Source organism: Apostichopus japonicus, chromosome 19, assembly GCF_037975245.1.
Source record: "Apostichopus japonicus isolate 1M-3 chromosome 19, ASM3797524v1, whole genome shotgun sequence".
NCBI classification, from domain to species: domain Eukaryota; kingdom Metazoa; phylum Echinodermata; class Holothuroidea; order Aspidochirotida; family Stichopodidae; genus Apostichopus; species Apostichopus japonicus.
Window position 1 is genome coordinate 4,008,470 of NC_092579.1, and position 16,770 is coordinate 4,025,239.

Consider the following 16,770-nt stretch of genomic DNA (forward strand, 5'->3'; position numbering starts at 1 on the left):
TTATGTAAGCAGAAATAATCTAAACCATTCTAAGATCCTGATGTTATGCAAAGTAACCATTCTTTGGCTTCAAGCTTAAAGTTTCAAAGTCTTGACAAGTTATTGCAAAGCACAAACCATTTTGTTAATTTCTTTTCCCCCTTCGTTTTCCTTTCCATTCTTCTCCTGTAACGTATCGATGTACTCCAGCACCATTCTTGCCACCTTGTTAAAGTCAATAGCTTTCAATCCTTCATACATTCCAATCATTCTGTTTGGCATGATGAGCTCTCTTTCATCCAATATTTTCATCAGCATCTTTCCAGATTTTGCTGCTTCCTGAACTGTATCCTTTTCTGCTGGCTTCAGATCAAAATACATGCCTAGCTTTGCGCAATGTTGTTTATCCAGAAGCTTTGCAATGTCTCCTCTCAACTTTTCATATTTGTGTAAGCCTGAAAGTGAGGACATAGCATCCACTTGACATTCGAAGGAATATAACAAAGGCTAGATATCACATGTAGAAATAAGAGCACCTGAAGCACATGCCAATGGAGTGGCAGTTATGAACAATGAGCAATGTTCACAGCTTACATGCACAAGTACACAACAGGCCCTCAAGAAGCATGCAACCTGTGTGGAGAACGTTGGTATGCAAATCAACCTCTGGTGCATGCACACATTAATTATTGGTTTTATACTGTCCACAACTAGCATACAACTTTTCTACTTTAAGCCCTTGTCTTGTGCATAAATTCTGGTCTCATATACAGCTTCACCTTCATGGTTGCTTTGAGCTACCAAGTTGGAAGTGAGCATACTAACTAAAAATGAAAGCGTGCAAATTGAACTTAGAAATGTTTTGGGTTCAGCAGTATGATTAAATTTCTTGCCATCAAAAATGTTTATGTTGATGAAATATTTCCCAATAAACAATGTTGATATAAGTAACATTTGGTGTCTACTGCTAAAACCAAATGCTATTACCTTTTCACCTCTTCTTAGACACTCACCTGGGTCCATGTACTCTACGTCTGCTTATTTTTTCATCTTCACTAATACACACTTACCTGGTGTATGTCTACGAATAATAAGCATTCATTTTTCTCTAGCAACTGCACTTAGATGCAGGTCAGGGTGGACATCTAAAACTAGCTAAGTCCACCCAATTGTTCCACTTCCACATAAAAACTCACCTGGGTGCAGAATTTTCTGGCTTTCTGGAGATAAGAGAATGTCTTTCACCTAAAGGAAAACAAAAAAACAAAATTATATGACTAATGAAAACTTTAAATGTAAGAATATTTAACATACAATTATGCAGGCTATCTACCTTACCCCTGTGAATGGTTAGATTTAAAGTAGGAATGTAATGCAGAAACATATGGCAGTAACAGACATGGAACAACACATAATAAACGTGTGAAATCCAAAAAGAAAAAGGAATGCTGATGACACTTATTTATGCAGTATTCATTCATTTATACCTAAGATACCCCACAAAACAAAGTTACTTAGCAGAGAAATGAGCAGATGGGAGAAGATGCCGCTTAATATTATGTAATGAAGAGACATATGAGAAGACAAATAGGTCAACAGATATAACTCACCTTCGATTGGAGGATAAGGGCTGTCTGGTTCATTTCATGTTGTGTTACTTTTAACTTCACATCAACCATGTCAGTGTCTCCATCTTTGTCCCTTGTAAGTCTAAACTGATGAGAAACTCTACTGGCAGCACAGAGGTAATCAATGTCTACATGCTAATGGATAAAAGATAATGAAATCAATGTACTTTGGATGCATAGAATGATTGTTAAGTATTTAAAGAAAAGGTGCCACATATAAGAAGTAAGAATTAAGGAAAAGCTGGTAAGGAACCAAGACATGTGGTCATGTACAAATCCTCACATTTCATGGGCAGCTGGTGAAGATTATACTTTCCTATTATATTAAGAATTCCATGACATAATTTAGGTTTAGATCATTACCAGGGGTAGCAACTCTACAGAAACATATTCGAGTCATAGGTATTCATGTCATTCTGGATAAACACAGACTTATATTTATCAATTTCTGTTTGATGAGTGTTTAGAGATTTTCTAGGCAGACATGTAATTGTCTCAATCGTTCACGCTCTCAGGACAGCCACTTAATCAAAATCCCAATCCAAGAACTGAGAGTGTGCCACAATAACTGAACACTGCCTCAGATACAAATGGAGGTGAATTATATACACCAAAAGTAAAGCCACGGTGAATGGAGCTATTCGCAATACCGTACGAAAGAACATAGGACCAAACTTAACTTCCTTATAAATTCACAACCCAGGAATACCAACTCACACAAGATCCTGCTCAGCAACACTGCACAGCAGAAGGTTGCCTATATTGTGGTTCCTGCTGGGATATTGAACCAGAAACCACATAGTTGTAGGGCGACACTCTAACTGTTACACAATTTAATCCACTTCAAGTAACCAATCCTTAACTACAAGTCTTGTAATGTTAAAAGAAAAACTTTAATAGCATTGGCAATTACAAACCTTTGTTGATTCTTCCTTTGTTAGATGGTAACCATCACCAGGTGATGACATGATCAGATCAATGTAAGAAACATGGTCTCTGACGTCATTCAATGTCCGGGTAATTTGAAATGTTGTATAGTTTCCTAGACACAGTTTGGGATGGTGGTCCTCTAACAGCAACTAAACCATAAGAACAAGAAGATTTAAATTGCAAAGAAACACACAGAGAGTTGATTATACAATTTGTTGTGCCTTCACTCTGTACAGAGAGATCAATACTGCTATAGCAAGTAACATCGTCTTTGTTTCCATTATTTGCTCACATTACCAACGTTGCTTGTTTCTTCGGATCCTCCCACCCTCTTAATCCTTGTTGTGAGCCACAATAAAAATTTGGGCCATCTGCATATTTTGGAGGTGAACCACATATTTTGTAAGAAAATGAAATTTTAACCGAAGAAATAAATAATAATGTTAGTAAAATACCATGATCCATTCTCTATGAGACTATCAGCATTCTTCCTTTATGACTATGGGGATACTGTCAGTTTCATTTCAGTACAAATACTTTTGATAGAAACATGTTTTAAGTTAACGTCAAGTTTACATTTTTTCATTTATAATTTCAGATTTTTCTTTTCGATGTGCTACGATGAATCAACAAAATTATGTCACACAAATACCTTTAACAAAATCACTTCATAATTTGCCAGTGAAGCATGATAAAAGTCACTAAACAAATAAAGTAACATTGCCAGTACTCGACTTACAAATCACAATATAAGCCAGAACTGACCTCTAAGCTACTACAGATATCACCATGGTAACAAGAGATTATCCTCACCTTGTACTCTTCATCACTGTCCTTACAGAAACAAACAGTTATTAAGACATCATCTTTGGCATCTAGTATCCCATTAATAAATGGAACAATACGGAATGTATGCTTCTGTTCTGTTTCTTGGTTGACTAGATTAACAAAGACGTAGCTCAGGATGTTAATATCAAGACTGATTTTCTCCGGGTCTAGCTTCCAATCAAAAGATTTTTCTTCAGTCCAAGTTACTTCACCTATAATAAATAATATTATATATAAAGTATAGTATTGAGTAAACTTAAAAACAGTATATATCAAGAGCCTATTTGATAAGATATATATAGAATTCAACAGAACTGATTCTCAGCATATAACTCATTGTACTTCTCCTGGTACATTAGTCAATTGCATTTTAAAGTGCTAATTGGTTACCATCTTTACCTTCTTGTAAATTTTCTTTGTTTTTCAGACCAGTGAAGATGTTAACATCGTGTCGATCTGGCTCAGGGATAATAGCCGAGTGAGGAATAGTCAGCTGGGCTGGCTTGTCGAGGGTGAGCCCTTCTGGCTCTAGATTTATCAGAGGTGTCATTCTGCCCCTACGAGCACTGCCAGGGAGGTGTATGGTGGGATCATAGATCACTTTAACAGCAATTACACGATCAGAGGATAAAGCACCTTCAGGAATAGTCAGATGTACCCCCATGATGCTAATAGTCCCACCTTCATACGTGATCCTGTGTTCAATGTATGAATATTGGTGCCTCATTTCAAGTACTTGTGAATCTTTCCTTTGTTTTGGTAGGTCTTCTCTCTCCATCAAACTTTCCTTACTACGGTCATGATCATCCTCTCTTTCATCAGAACCTTGTGATGAAGTTGATTCATCATCAGGGTCAAATTTGACTTTTTCAACTGAAAATAGAATAATGGAAACACAAACACCATTAAATGAAGCTTTTACATCTAAAAACCAAATCTGCCATACTGAGTCACATTCATCCCTAATCAGAGAATACTGTAGTTAAGTGTTCAAATTTTGCTTAGACTTTTGTCTTCTAAAAGTACTATGGACAAATTAAATTATTCCCTGCTTCTTAAAAGTTCATCATTAGAAATGCTAAGCAATTGATTTATAAAAGAGGCATTATTGATGGCATCATAAAATAAAATGCAATAAATTTGTAATACAAAATAACAAATTGCCTGAAAGCCAAATATTAACCCCTGACTCACACACATTTCTAGAGTTTGTATTGTACTGTATTAGTTTGATTTCATCTATTCTGATAACATCATTTTATTCATTCTTACCAGGCCAGTCAAGTAGTTGCGGTACTTGGTTTTCTTCAAACTGAAAGGGGTCAACTTCAGACTGATATGGAGCTAAGTGATATTCATTTGTTCGGTTTAGCTGAATATGAACCAAACCCTTCTGTAGGTTAGTGACATCATACATATTGATGATGTTTCTTGTCTTCATGAAGTTAATCAAAGTGATTCCTGGTGTCTCTATCAGAGAAACCCGGCGTAGCATATCAGTTTCTGCTGGTGGTAGACGGAACAGAGTTGCTAATTTCAGAGTGCTGTCTAGAGTAAGATCTTGGGCAACGTTGACCATTAATCTGCTGTAATCAGCTGAAAAATAAATAAAAGTAACCAAAAATATAGTTCAGGATCTCACTCAGCACAACAAACCAACTGATAAAACGGATTGATAAATAATGGATGACATCACATTTTCCTATTTTTCACTTGATGATTAGATTGTTTTCTATGTATTTATATATATATATCAACAAAATACATTTCTTTTAAATCAGTAAATTTTCTTTCTGTGGAATCTGAATAAAAATGAATTCCTAGTAGCATATTCAGTCAAGTTGGCGTGTGTGTGTGTGTGTGGGCGTATGTGCTTTTATTTTGTATTCGGATTGAGGACTTGGACAAACAAATTCCAGGTTCTCGGATGTGACTTCTAAAGTATCACTATGCCTTTGCAAGAATTCTATAGTTAAGTGGTACTATTAAAGTTAGGGTATGTACAATGATGTCCTTGGACTGAATGTAAAACACAGCTGTGCGTGTGCGTGTGTGTGTGTGTGTATGACGCCCACGCTTGTACACATAATATCTCAAGATGGTTAACCTCTGCATAATTAGTACAAGAACCCGATTGTTTTGGGTGAAGGTCAGCAGATGTAAAGCGGTGGAAATCTCAAAGCGCTGTATCTCCAGGACAAGAACATCAAAGGAGCTCATAAATCCAAGGTAGGGTAGCCGTATGTAATGTAAGGTTTAAATATATCCAGATGGCAGATAGGAAATTGTACTGTATATTATGCATGTTACTTCCCTATGAAAAGTACAAAAACCCTATTGTTTTTGGTGGAGGTCAAAGGTCATTTGCAGTTAGCAGAGAGAAAAATGGGAAAATCACAAAAATGCTGTATCTCCAGAACCTAAACATCAATGGAGGTCATATATGCATGATATTCATGATTGCCTTACATAGTGTAGTAAAGTTTTTGCATAATTTGGTGTAGGTCAAAGTTCATTCAAGGTCACCAGGGGTCAAAATTTGAAATCCTTGTAAATATAACTCCAGATGGGAAACTTCATTGGCTCTCATATTTATCATGTGGCTTCCCTATAATGAGTTCAAGACCCCTATTGTTTTGGTGTCATCATAGGTCACACTCTGTAAAGCCTTATAAACACAAACCTTGTAAACAGGACATCCCAAGATAGGTTTCATGACATGGCTCATACTTTGCATGTGTGTTTCTTACAGTGAGTACAATAACCTTATTGTTTTGGGTGAACGTCAAAGGTCTTGGGGTCAGCAGAGGTCCAGGTGTCAAACTATCAAATGGATCACATCAGGTCAAGTATTAAAAATGTAAAGTCAGCTCTTTGTTGTTAGAGTGAGCATGCAAAATGAATTACCAACGACAAGCAATGTCCCTCTGGCTTTCTTTTATCGTTGTGGTATTATGTTACACAATTCCCTGTCATCAAACCGTGTAAGCACTGACTCTATTAAGATTTATACTGCTCTCCATATCCAGTACAAACAGGGTTATTAGCGTGTAAATACTCTTGCGCTACGTATATATGTATCTAATTATGCAAGTAACTGCTTGGTGGGTTTCCCTCTGGCTAAAATACTGTTAATGTAACGACTCATCTACACAACAAGCATCAGTGTTACCATAGCAACTTTAACTGTCACTTTTTTAAAACATAGCAACGGCCTTTCCATGATATTGAAAAATGATTTAAAATCATAAATATACTCTTCAGATTTTAGGGAGGTGTGATGTACCTCACTTGATGACATGAGAGTAGTTCACATTATAAGGCGAAATTAGGTTAAGGCTTTTATTTTCTACATATTTCACAAGAAATACATTGGAGGTGTTGATATGCTTTTATGTTATTTGCTTGTTGACCCCAGTAAACTTTGTCAGAAATTGAATGAGTTTCTTATCCCAAAGAATGCCACTACAACAGACATTGACGGTGCAATTAATATTAATTGCTCTGGATGAAGACGATGTTGAAATTTATTTTCTCTGTGTTAAGAAAATGCTTCATCTGCATTTGTGAAGCCATGTATTAAGGCAACTAGATTTGCGTTGCTATTAAAGGAACAGCGAATCCTGTCGTCTGCTACTTATATCAATGTACATTATGCATGCACTGTCCTGATATGCTGTATGCATTTCATATGCAGTCCAATCTTTTTAAAGGAACTAGCAACTTTGCAATTGCAAAATTGCAGTAAACATTGATACTTGCATCACTTAGCTAAAATTCTGTGGAAGGGATACATTAAGACAAGGTGTAGGATCGAAGTTAAGTGCTACCGTGGAGCACATCACATGACCCTTCATGGTTTTTATCTTTATTTTCACACATCTCCTAATTGACATACTCAAGCTTGTCTAGTCTCCTGGTTAAATGTGTCTATGATCGATTCCCAAATGACCTTAGTTAAATTGCTATAAATTTGTTTCAGATATAGAACCGATACCTAGATGTGTTAGTTTGCTTGTATTAGATAGTGATTACATGACTACCACAGGGGTATGTTTAATAGTTTGTTTGTATTAGTTTGTATTAGATAGTGATCACATGACTACAAGAGGGATATATTATTTTGTTTGTATTAGATAGTGATCACATGACTAGCAGAGGTGTTTGTTAGTTTGTTTGTATTAATAGTGATTACATGACTACAACAGGGGTATGTTAGTTTGTTTGTATTAGATAGTGATCACATGACTACAAGAGGGATATATTAGTTTGTTTGTATTAGATAGTGATCACATGACTAGAAGAGGTGTTTGTTAGTTTGTTTGTATTAATAGTGATCACATGATTACCGAAGGGGTATGTGCTTTTCTGTACACCATGTCCTTTCACAAAATGTCGTTCTGAAACCAAAAGCTTATTACTGACCACATCCCTAACTAGAAAGAAAGGTTTTCAGAAATTAAATTCTGCTAGCCTTCAACAACCATTGACTTGTAGCAACTTAGAAGTCCCTCTTGAAAAGGAAAAAATATCCAGCTATAGTGCTTTTAAGGTTTATACAAGTTTCCCTTTGCTGAGCTCAAATGACCTCTGACCTTCACAATGAATAACTGGGCTCTTGAACTCATTACTGGAAAGTCATGTCACTATGACATCTGATCAAGCACCTATCTTATGATGTCATGTTTATAATTTCCAGAATGTAACCTCTGCTGAACCCAAATGACCTGCACCCTCCACCAAAAACAATAGGGTTTGTGCTCATTATAGAGAAGCCATAGCCATATATACCAGCCACTGTAGTTTTCTTGAAATATCATATTTGCATAGTGTTAATGTTTTCACACCTGGTGACCTTAAATGCTTTCTGACCTACATCAAATTATGTACAAACTATACAATACACAAGGCTATCATACCATGCATGTATGAGCTCATTTTACGGTTCTGGAGATTTAGCACTTATGATATATTCACATTTTGCCCTCTACTGACCCCAAATGACCTTTTACCTCGACCACAAACAATAGGTTTTGCTGAACTCATTACAATAAATCCCGAAGCCACATATAAGAATTGAACACGCTACCTTCAATGAGATACCATGTTTACAAGATTGCCACTCTAGTCTCCCTCTGTTGACCTTTTACATTCACGAAATACATTACAGATCGTCTGCTCACCCTCGGTAAGCTACACGCCAACTTTCAACTACCTGAAACTTCCACTTCTTGAGGTGTTGTGCAAACAATGCTTTCAGAATTTGACCTCAAATGACCTTTTACCAATACCAACAACAACCCCAAACCAGTTCTATCTAAGGGGAACCTACATACCAAATATCAAATGTACCCCAATTATCCTTCTGCAGTTAAAGCTTTTACGAGCAAGTGTCATATACACATACATAATACACAAGCAATCATCATCGCATAGATTCCTTCTACCCTCGGCAAGGAATAAAGATGATTTTAACCTGTTTCCATGATACTCTTGGCTTTATTTACACCTCTGACGAGCTCACTTGACTGTTCATATCTTAATATAATTGATAGTTTGACAATCCATCCTACACTACTTAAATTGACTCAAGTCAACACCCCCCCCCCACCCCCCTTCTAAAATCTCCCCTGACAGATTTGAAAAGTTGCAGGTAGGACTATTTAAGGATAAACAGACTTTACAGAAGGAAATATTAGTCTGGAAATTGACAGCAAGCAGCAGCAATGATCTTTTCATTGTTACCTACCTGCCAAAGTTGATCCCTGTGATATGTCTAGAGTTTCACGTTCTCCAAGCAATGTTTCATCCTCTATAACAGAAGCGGAGTAAGCCTGCAAATAAACAAAACAAGAAAGATATGTTACTTGGTGTACTGACACATTAATGAAATAACCTCAGTTTTCATGTCTGTCACCTGTCAAGTTACACCAATTCAGTCTTTAGCTGATAAAAGCAACTGATTTTAGTATAGGTGAATGTACTCATTACTCACTTCACACTATTTGTAATCAAATGTAGCTTGACTTTGATCATTTTTTTGAACTCCTTGAACTATTTCTGTAAAGCTCAAGATTATGTTGTTACTTGTAACACCTTTAACAGTGGAGCCTTCGATCATAAATTCAACACAGTAATGGTCTCGTCACAATATTTTGACACTTCTTTTGCTACTAATGATATACTGGCTACAGATACACACTGTTCTATATTCATAATTCACTTACTATATACTTAATCATATTTACCAATTGTTGCTGATTCAAGGCTTCCCTAGTCTGCTTCAGGACCTCTTGTAAAGCCATGGATTCTTTGGCATATTCCAGTTGAGACTTCACAAGTTCATCTTTTGTAGCTCTCAGACTTGATTTAGCTTCTTCATGCTCCTGTCGTGTAAACAACACAGTAAATGAGACAAGAAGGATGCACCTCCCAGTAGTTACTTGCAAAAAATTACAGTTTATACCAACATTGAAGTTGCCAGTGTCTGAAGGGAAACATTTTTCAAGTAGACACATTTCTTCACACTTATTTTTAGGCAGGCTGCAATGATAACCTTTTGACCTTTACTTGAGGGTGTGACTATTGCAAAATGACTACCTTGCTCAGAGAAAATCACATGTTCACAACAGTTTAGTGCTGAAAATTGTGACCTAACCTTCACACAAAAAAACTTCCAGGAACTGTGGAACTACTGTTCTAGAAAAAGGAATGTTAGGCCTATCACATTGAAGGACAGACGATCAATTATATCAATTAATTACATTTTTCAATGTCTTAAGCTTGTTTTCAGTTGTATTCAATCCATCTCTGAAGTATTGTCTTTCTTCCTCTGTTGTCTTTAGTCTTCCAGTCAGCCGTTGTCTTTCCTCCTCTGATTTCTTCAGTCTTCCAGTCAGCTGTTGTCTTTCTTCCTCTGTTGCCTTCAGTGCATCTTTGAATTGCTGTCTTTCCTGCTCTGTTGTCTTAAGTCTTGCACTCAGCTGTTCTCTTTCCTCCTCTGTTGTCTTTAGTCTTGCACTCAGCTGTTGTCTGTCCTCCTCTGATGTCTTTAGTCTTCCAGTCAGCTGTTGTCGTTCCTCCTCTGGTTTCTTTAGTCTTCCAGTCAGCTGTTGTCTTTCCTCATCTGTTGTCTTTAGTCTTCCAGTGAGCTGTTGTTTGTTTTCCTCTGTTGCCTTCAGTGCATCTTTGAATTGATGTCTTTCCTGCTCTGTTGTCTTAAGTCTTGCATTCAGCTGTTCTCTTTCCTCCTCTGTTGTCTTTAGTCTTCCAGTCAGCTGTTGTCTGTCCTCCTCTGATGTCTTTAGTCTTCCAGTCAGCTGTTGTCTTTCCTCCTCTGTTGTCTTTAGTCTTCCAGTCAGCTGTTGTCCTTCTTCCTCTGTTGCCTTCAATGCATCTTTGAACTGCTGTCTTTCCTCCTCTGTTGTCTTTAGTCTTCTAGTCAGCTGTTGTCTTTCTTCCTCTGTTGCCTTCAATGCATCTTTGAATTGTTGTCTTTCCTCTTCTGTTGTCTTCAGTCTTCCAGTAAGCTGTTGTCTTTCTTCCTCTGTTGCCTTCAATGTATCTTTGAATTGTTGTCTTTCCTCCTCTGTTGTCTTCAGTCTTCCAGTCAGCTGTTGTCCTTCTTCCTCTGTTGCCTTCAATGTATCTTTGAATTGTTGTCTTTCCTCCTCTGTTGTCTTCAGTCTTCCAGTCAGCTGTTGCCTTTCCTCCTCTGTTGTCTTTAGTCTTCCAGTCAGCTGTTGTCTGTCCTCCTCTGATGTCTTTAGTCTTCCAGTCAGCTGTTGTCTTTCCTCCTCTGTTGTCTTTAGTCTTCCAGTCAGCTGTTGTCCTTCTTCCTCTGTTGCCTTCAATGCATCTTTGAACTGCTGTCTTTCCTCCTCTGTTGTCTTTAGTCTTCTAGTCAGCTGTTGTCTTTCTTCCTCTGTTGCCTTCAATGCATCTTTGAATTGTTGTCTTTCCTCTTCTGTTGTCTTCAGTCTTCCAGTAAGCTGTTGTCTTTCTTCCTCTGTTGCCTTCAATGTATCTTTGAATTGTTGTCTTTCCTCCTCTGTTGTCTTCAGTCTTCCAGTCAGCTGTTGTCTTTCTTCCTCTGTTGCCTTCAGTGCATCTTTGAATTGTTGTCTTTCCTCCTCTGTTGTCTTTAGTCTTCCAGTCAGCTGTTGTCTTTCCTCCTCTGTTGTCTTAAGTCTTCGAATCAGCTGTTGTCTTTCTTCCTCTGTTGCCTTCAATGTATATTTGAATTGTTGTCTTTCCTCCTCTGTTGTCTTCAGTCTTCCAGTCAGCTGTTGTCTTTCTTCCTCTGTTGCCTTCAATGTATCTTTAAATTGCTGTCTTTCCTCCTCTGTTTTCTTTAGTCTTCCAGTCAGCTGTTGTCTTTCTTCCTCTGTTGCCTTCAATGTATCTTTGAATTGTTGTCTTTCCTCCTCTGTTGTCTTTAGTCTTCCAGTCAGCTGTTGTCTTTCTTCGTCTGTTGCCTTCAGTGCATCTTTGAATTGTTGTCTTTCCTCCTCTGTTGTCATTAGTCTTCCAGTCAGCTGTTGTCTTTCTTCCTCTGTTGCCTTCAATGCATCTTTGAATTGTTGTCTTTCCTCCTCTGTTGTCTTTAGTCTTCCAGTCAGCTGTTGTCTTTCCTCCTCTGTTGTCTTAAGTCTTCCAATCAGCTGTTGTCTTTCTTCCTGTGTTGCCTTCACTGTATCTTTCAATTGTTGTCTTTCCTCCTCTGTTGTCTTCAGTCTTCCAGTCAGCTGTTGTTTTTCATCTTCTGATTCAATTAATTTGTGAGAGAGTTCCTGCCTTTTGCCTTCTAATGCCTGTAGTTGATCCTTTAGTTCTTTCTTGGTAAACTTTGAATCTGAAACAAACATATACTGTAAGATGCAAATATGGATAAAGATCGTCTTCCACCCAAGAGATATATTTATGTAAATAAACTCAGTTCAATATATCATAATTTATGCAGTAAAAACTTCCAGGAAAATATTGTGACAAACTTGCCATAACTTAGTGAGTTCCCATTTGGGTCCAACTTTAGCATGTTATTTGAGGTGACCATGCAAATCTCTCACAAGGTGTTGACTTTGGCCCTGCTTCTGAGCAATTGAACAAAGTCATGACAAGCCCCTTTAATGAGTCTTATGTATCAAGGATATTAAATTACAAAATTTCAAAAGGAGAGGAAATTCCAAATTTTACCAATCTTGTCTGATATACCTCAAATGGAAACTTTTGAGTATATCCCATTAGTTACAGTCTTATAGAAATATTTGACTTTAATGTAAGACCTTGACATTGAATGAACAAGTTTTCTTGCCAACTTATTTATCAGATTATTTGTATCAAACGGTGGTATTAATGGAGAATCCTTCTTCTATCAACCATGGGTTAATTAACTTAAGTTAATACAGTACAATGGTATTACCTCAAATCGCATTTGTTGACTTTGTAGGGCAACACATTTGCATGTTTTGCGATTCATAACATATTTAACTTGTTAAGCTCTGTGATATAAACATACCTTGAGCTTGTTGGAAGACAGTCAATACTGCGACCAATTTACTCAGTCCTTTTTCAGAGCATGCTGTCATTAAATAGTTGATATCATCAAAAGAAACCTTCCCTGCCTCTCTGAGATGGTGGACAAGAGATGAAAAGGGTGTGTCACTCTTAATAATGTCCTTTGATTCCTTAGCTGGAACTTTAAGGTAGTCAAGTAGCTTCTGACAGTCATCTTTCTCAATCAATGACTCTGTGTGGATCAGGCAGTTATCAAAGGTAAAGATGTCACTCTGTAACAAAAAGACAACGAAAAGAAAATCAAATAAATATACTGGTTGTAGCAGACTATAAAATAGGTTGAGGCATTGAAACAGCACACATTCAAAGGGAGGGATTAATTTTAATATGAAGGTGTGAATTCTGTGCTGTGATTCACCTTAGTCCCTTCAACTACAATATTACATATTTATTTGAGATAAATTAAAAGAACTTAATAGTGGAGAATTGGTTTGATTGATTTTTAGGACTATGCATTCTTTTATACATGAAGCTGTATCAGGCAGATTATTGTAGATTGAATCTTGATGCCACCACCTTATAATTACTGTATATATAGTTTAATTGCCTTAACATTTTATTCTCCAAATTTAACCAATAAACACTACATTGTTACCCATGTTTCTGTGTGAAAGTAATCTTTGACTTAGAACTACTTAAAGTGTCTTTAATTCTGGGCAATGTAGGTGGTCAATAATACAGCTAAACTACATGTGGTGCAGCTCAAATGCTTGAAGAATCAAAGTCCATATGCATTGCACTGTGAAGTATTTTCAAGATTGGTGTATATACACTCAATCATACAGTGCAGAGCTACTACACTATGAGCTACAGTATACACAGCTTCATGACAAAGAATTCATGTGAAACATTTAATTATTGTGATATGTGCAGTTATCAACTAAAATGCTATTGAACCAAGTCTCCTGGGTTACTTTGAGGTTAGACATAATTTAGTAGTTTATGGTGTGGCCAAAATGACATGTAAAAACAAGAGCATAAGGGCACTGTGGTCCCTTGCGTAGGCATATATGACATAATATTATCATAGCAAGATGGGGCTCAAATAGTCCAAGTAATTGTGGTCCTACATGTACCCATTAAGTAACCAACACTATAGCCAACACTTTTGTGATCACAAATTGTGATCGGATTTTTGATTGGAAGGCACTTTTGAGATCTGAATATGGCGTTGAAAATGTAAGAAGATAAGGTCACCTACAAGCAGGTCAACAGATATGATAACATTGGTGACCTCAGATCACATGACTGTTAAGTTTGAAAATGTTCCACCACCCCATTCACAACTTGTCCCAAAATAGCAATCAGTGTCAGACCTTGGCAATGGGAGTTAATTGCATTAAATGTCTAAACATTAATTTTGAACTTGTATAACTTCACAAAGGTCACCCGGGGTCAACCCATTGACATTTTTGATCGATGAGACCTAAATAGAGCATCAAAACTGTAGAAATTCAAACATTTTTCTTTGCCCATTTTCTCCCCCCAAAATACTATATATTTTTTTATTAATTGACCTTTGGTGTCCTTGAATCACATGACCGTTAAGTTTGAAAACATTCCTCTATACCATTTGCAATTTGTCCCAAAATATCAACCTTGTCACACCTTGGCACTGGGAGTTATTGCATTAAATGTCTGAAAATTAACTTTGACCTTCTATAACTTTACACACTAAGGTCACCCAGGTGTCAACCCATTGACATTTTTGATCGAAAGGTACCTTTGATATCCAAATCTAGCATCAAAACCAAACATTTTCTTTTTCGCCCGTTTTCTCCCAAACTAAGCACATTTTTTCTAATTAATGTGACCTTTGGACCTTGGTCTCAAATGAAGTTTGATCTCCTGATTCCAAATATCAACACGACAAGTCTGTACAGCCATCCTAACTTTGACACCATATAAATTCGCACACAAAGGTCACACAGGGGTCAACCTATAGATATTTATAATCGGAAGGTACCTTTGACATCTGAAAATAGCATCAAAACTATTAAAATCCCCAAAACACTTAAAGGTCACCAGAAGTCAAATTGAGGTCAAAGGTCACCCAGATGTGGGTCGACAATTGGATTACATTGAAGCAACTCCCAACCCTACGGACAATTCGTTATAAAGTTATTGCAAATATACTTGTTTCTTAACATTAATTGACCTTTGGTGACATGACCATTTAATTTCAAAATGTTTTCCTAACCAATTCACAACTTGTCCCAAAGTATTAACCTTTTCGCACATTGGCACTGGGAGTTATTGCAGTTCTAGTATTTTGGGTTTTTGGACCATAACTGACCTTTGTGGGCACCAAAAACAACAGGGTTCATCTACTCACTATGGTCCACCCACACACCAGGTTTGATCATGATCAGTCAATCCCTTGTTGAGTTATCTTGCATACAAGCTAAAGCGTCACACACACACACACCCATGTTTGTGTTTCATTCAGACCGAGGACCCCATTGTATTTTCCATTTTTCAAATCCATGTACCGTAACATTAACAATACCCCATACAATAGAATTCTTCCGAGGACGTGGTGATTCTTTAGAAATCACAACCGAGGACCTGAAATTCTTTTGTTCAAGTCCTCGGTCAGATAGCAAAACAAACGCACACACGCACACACGCATCCATGCAAACCTGAATACATAGGTTCCTTTGCTTTAAGCAAGGAACCATAAAGCCTTTTACAGGAAGACCATTATTCTTACAGTAACACTGGTTGACATGTGGTAATGCTTTCTCATGCATGGGTAGCAATGATTAGGGAGTTCGTAACAACTCCCTGAAATGATCATGTTAAATCCATGTGCATAGCTATTGCATACATTACACTGTGTGCTTGGTGACAGATAATGAGTGGGAATCTTTACCACAGTTAATTAGTGTATTGGGTATTAAGACAATTAAGCAGGATACTGTGTATCATCATTTACACACAGTAATGTCTATTTCGTTACTGTCACAAACTTGACAGAAATACACTGCAGTAATACATTACTTTCTAAGTTTTTCAAACACAGAAATCAACATAATTTTCAAAACAGTTAATGTTTTGCCTCATTTCTCCTGCTTATTCCCATATCACCTACATTATGAGTGTAGTACAGCTAAATTGTACCTACTTAGCATTGTCAGGAATTAATCCAAAATCTGTTACTTATTGTTTCTTATAAAGACTATACACTGTGCATTCTTCATATTTATGGAAATCACAAGGCCATCAGTGAAATTAACCACTTGAAGAGAACTGACAAGAAGACTGTCAACTGACTCAATGCAATCCCTATTAAAGTAAAGCCTGTACTTAGCTACAACTTTCTCTCCTCAGAAGTAATGAAAAATGATTTCAATAGCTTTGTGAATTTTGCAGCCTTTACTCTGTTGACAATGTAAAAATAGTACAGTAAGGCTAAGGTCACATTTTCCCTTCTTTTTCTGCTTTTTTGACTAATTTGGACCAAAACAAACCACCCCTACATCCCAAAACAGAAGCAAGCTTGTGTTATACCATTTTATCAAGACTTAAATACTGTGATCAAATCAAGGTATCACCACTGCAGTATGTGCACTAGTGCAAAACTAAGCACTATGGCCTTAAATTAAGATAAAACATATTGCCCTTAAATTTTCTTGAATTTTACCTCATTGCAAGGAAAATTGCACCTGTTGTATACTTAACAATAGTTTGCATTGATTTTTGTCAAATTTGAATATTTTAGCAGACTTTGACAGCCAAAATTAATGAAAAAGGAACTACACTTTTTTAGTCTGAGCTGTTTCGCCATGAACCATTCATCTTGCATCAATTTGCAAAGAAGTTTTG

General features: G+C 36.9%; 1 protein-coding gene across 10 annotated transcripts in view; it reads right to left on the reverse strand.

The window, feature by feature from the left end:
• LOC139960271 (uncharacterized) overlaps positions 1-16,770 on the reverse strand; it is a 135,413-nt gene that overhangs the window by 113,967 nt on the left and 4,676 nt on the right. For 5 of the 10 annotated variants that reach the window (XM_071958515.1, XM_071958514.1, XM_071958513.1 and 2 more), the window contains exons 3-13: positions 12,883-13,153; positions 10,130-12,219; positions 9,614-9,751; positions 9,115-9,199; positions 4,638-4,961; positions 3,765-4,238; positions 3,351-3,577; positions 2,525-2,686; positions 1,590-1,742; positions 1,176-1,224; positions 118-434 (exon numbers count right to left, since the gene is read on the reverse strand). In XM_071958515.1, the coding sequence (XP_071814616.1) occupies positions 118-434; positions 1,176-1,224; positions 1,590-1,742; positions 2,525-2,686; positions 3,351-3,577; positions 3,765-4,238; positions 4,638-4,961; positions 9,115-9,199; positions 9,614-9,751; positions 10,130-12,219; positions 12,883-13,153 (4,290 nt within the window). The remainder of the gene's footprint in view (positions 1-117; positions 435-1,175; positions 1,225-1,589; positions 1,743-2,524; positions 2,687-3,350; positions 3,578-3,764; positions 4,239-4,637; positions 4,962-9,114; positions 9,200-9,613; positions 9,752-10,129; positions 12,220-12,882; positions 13,154-16,770) is intronic. The other 5 variants (XM_071958516.1, XM_071958512.1, XM_071958519.1 and 2 more) reach the window with 1 other exon arrangement.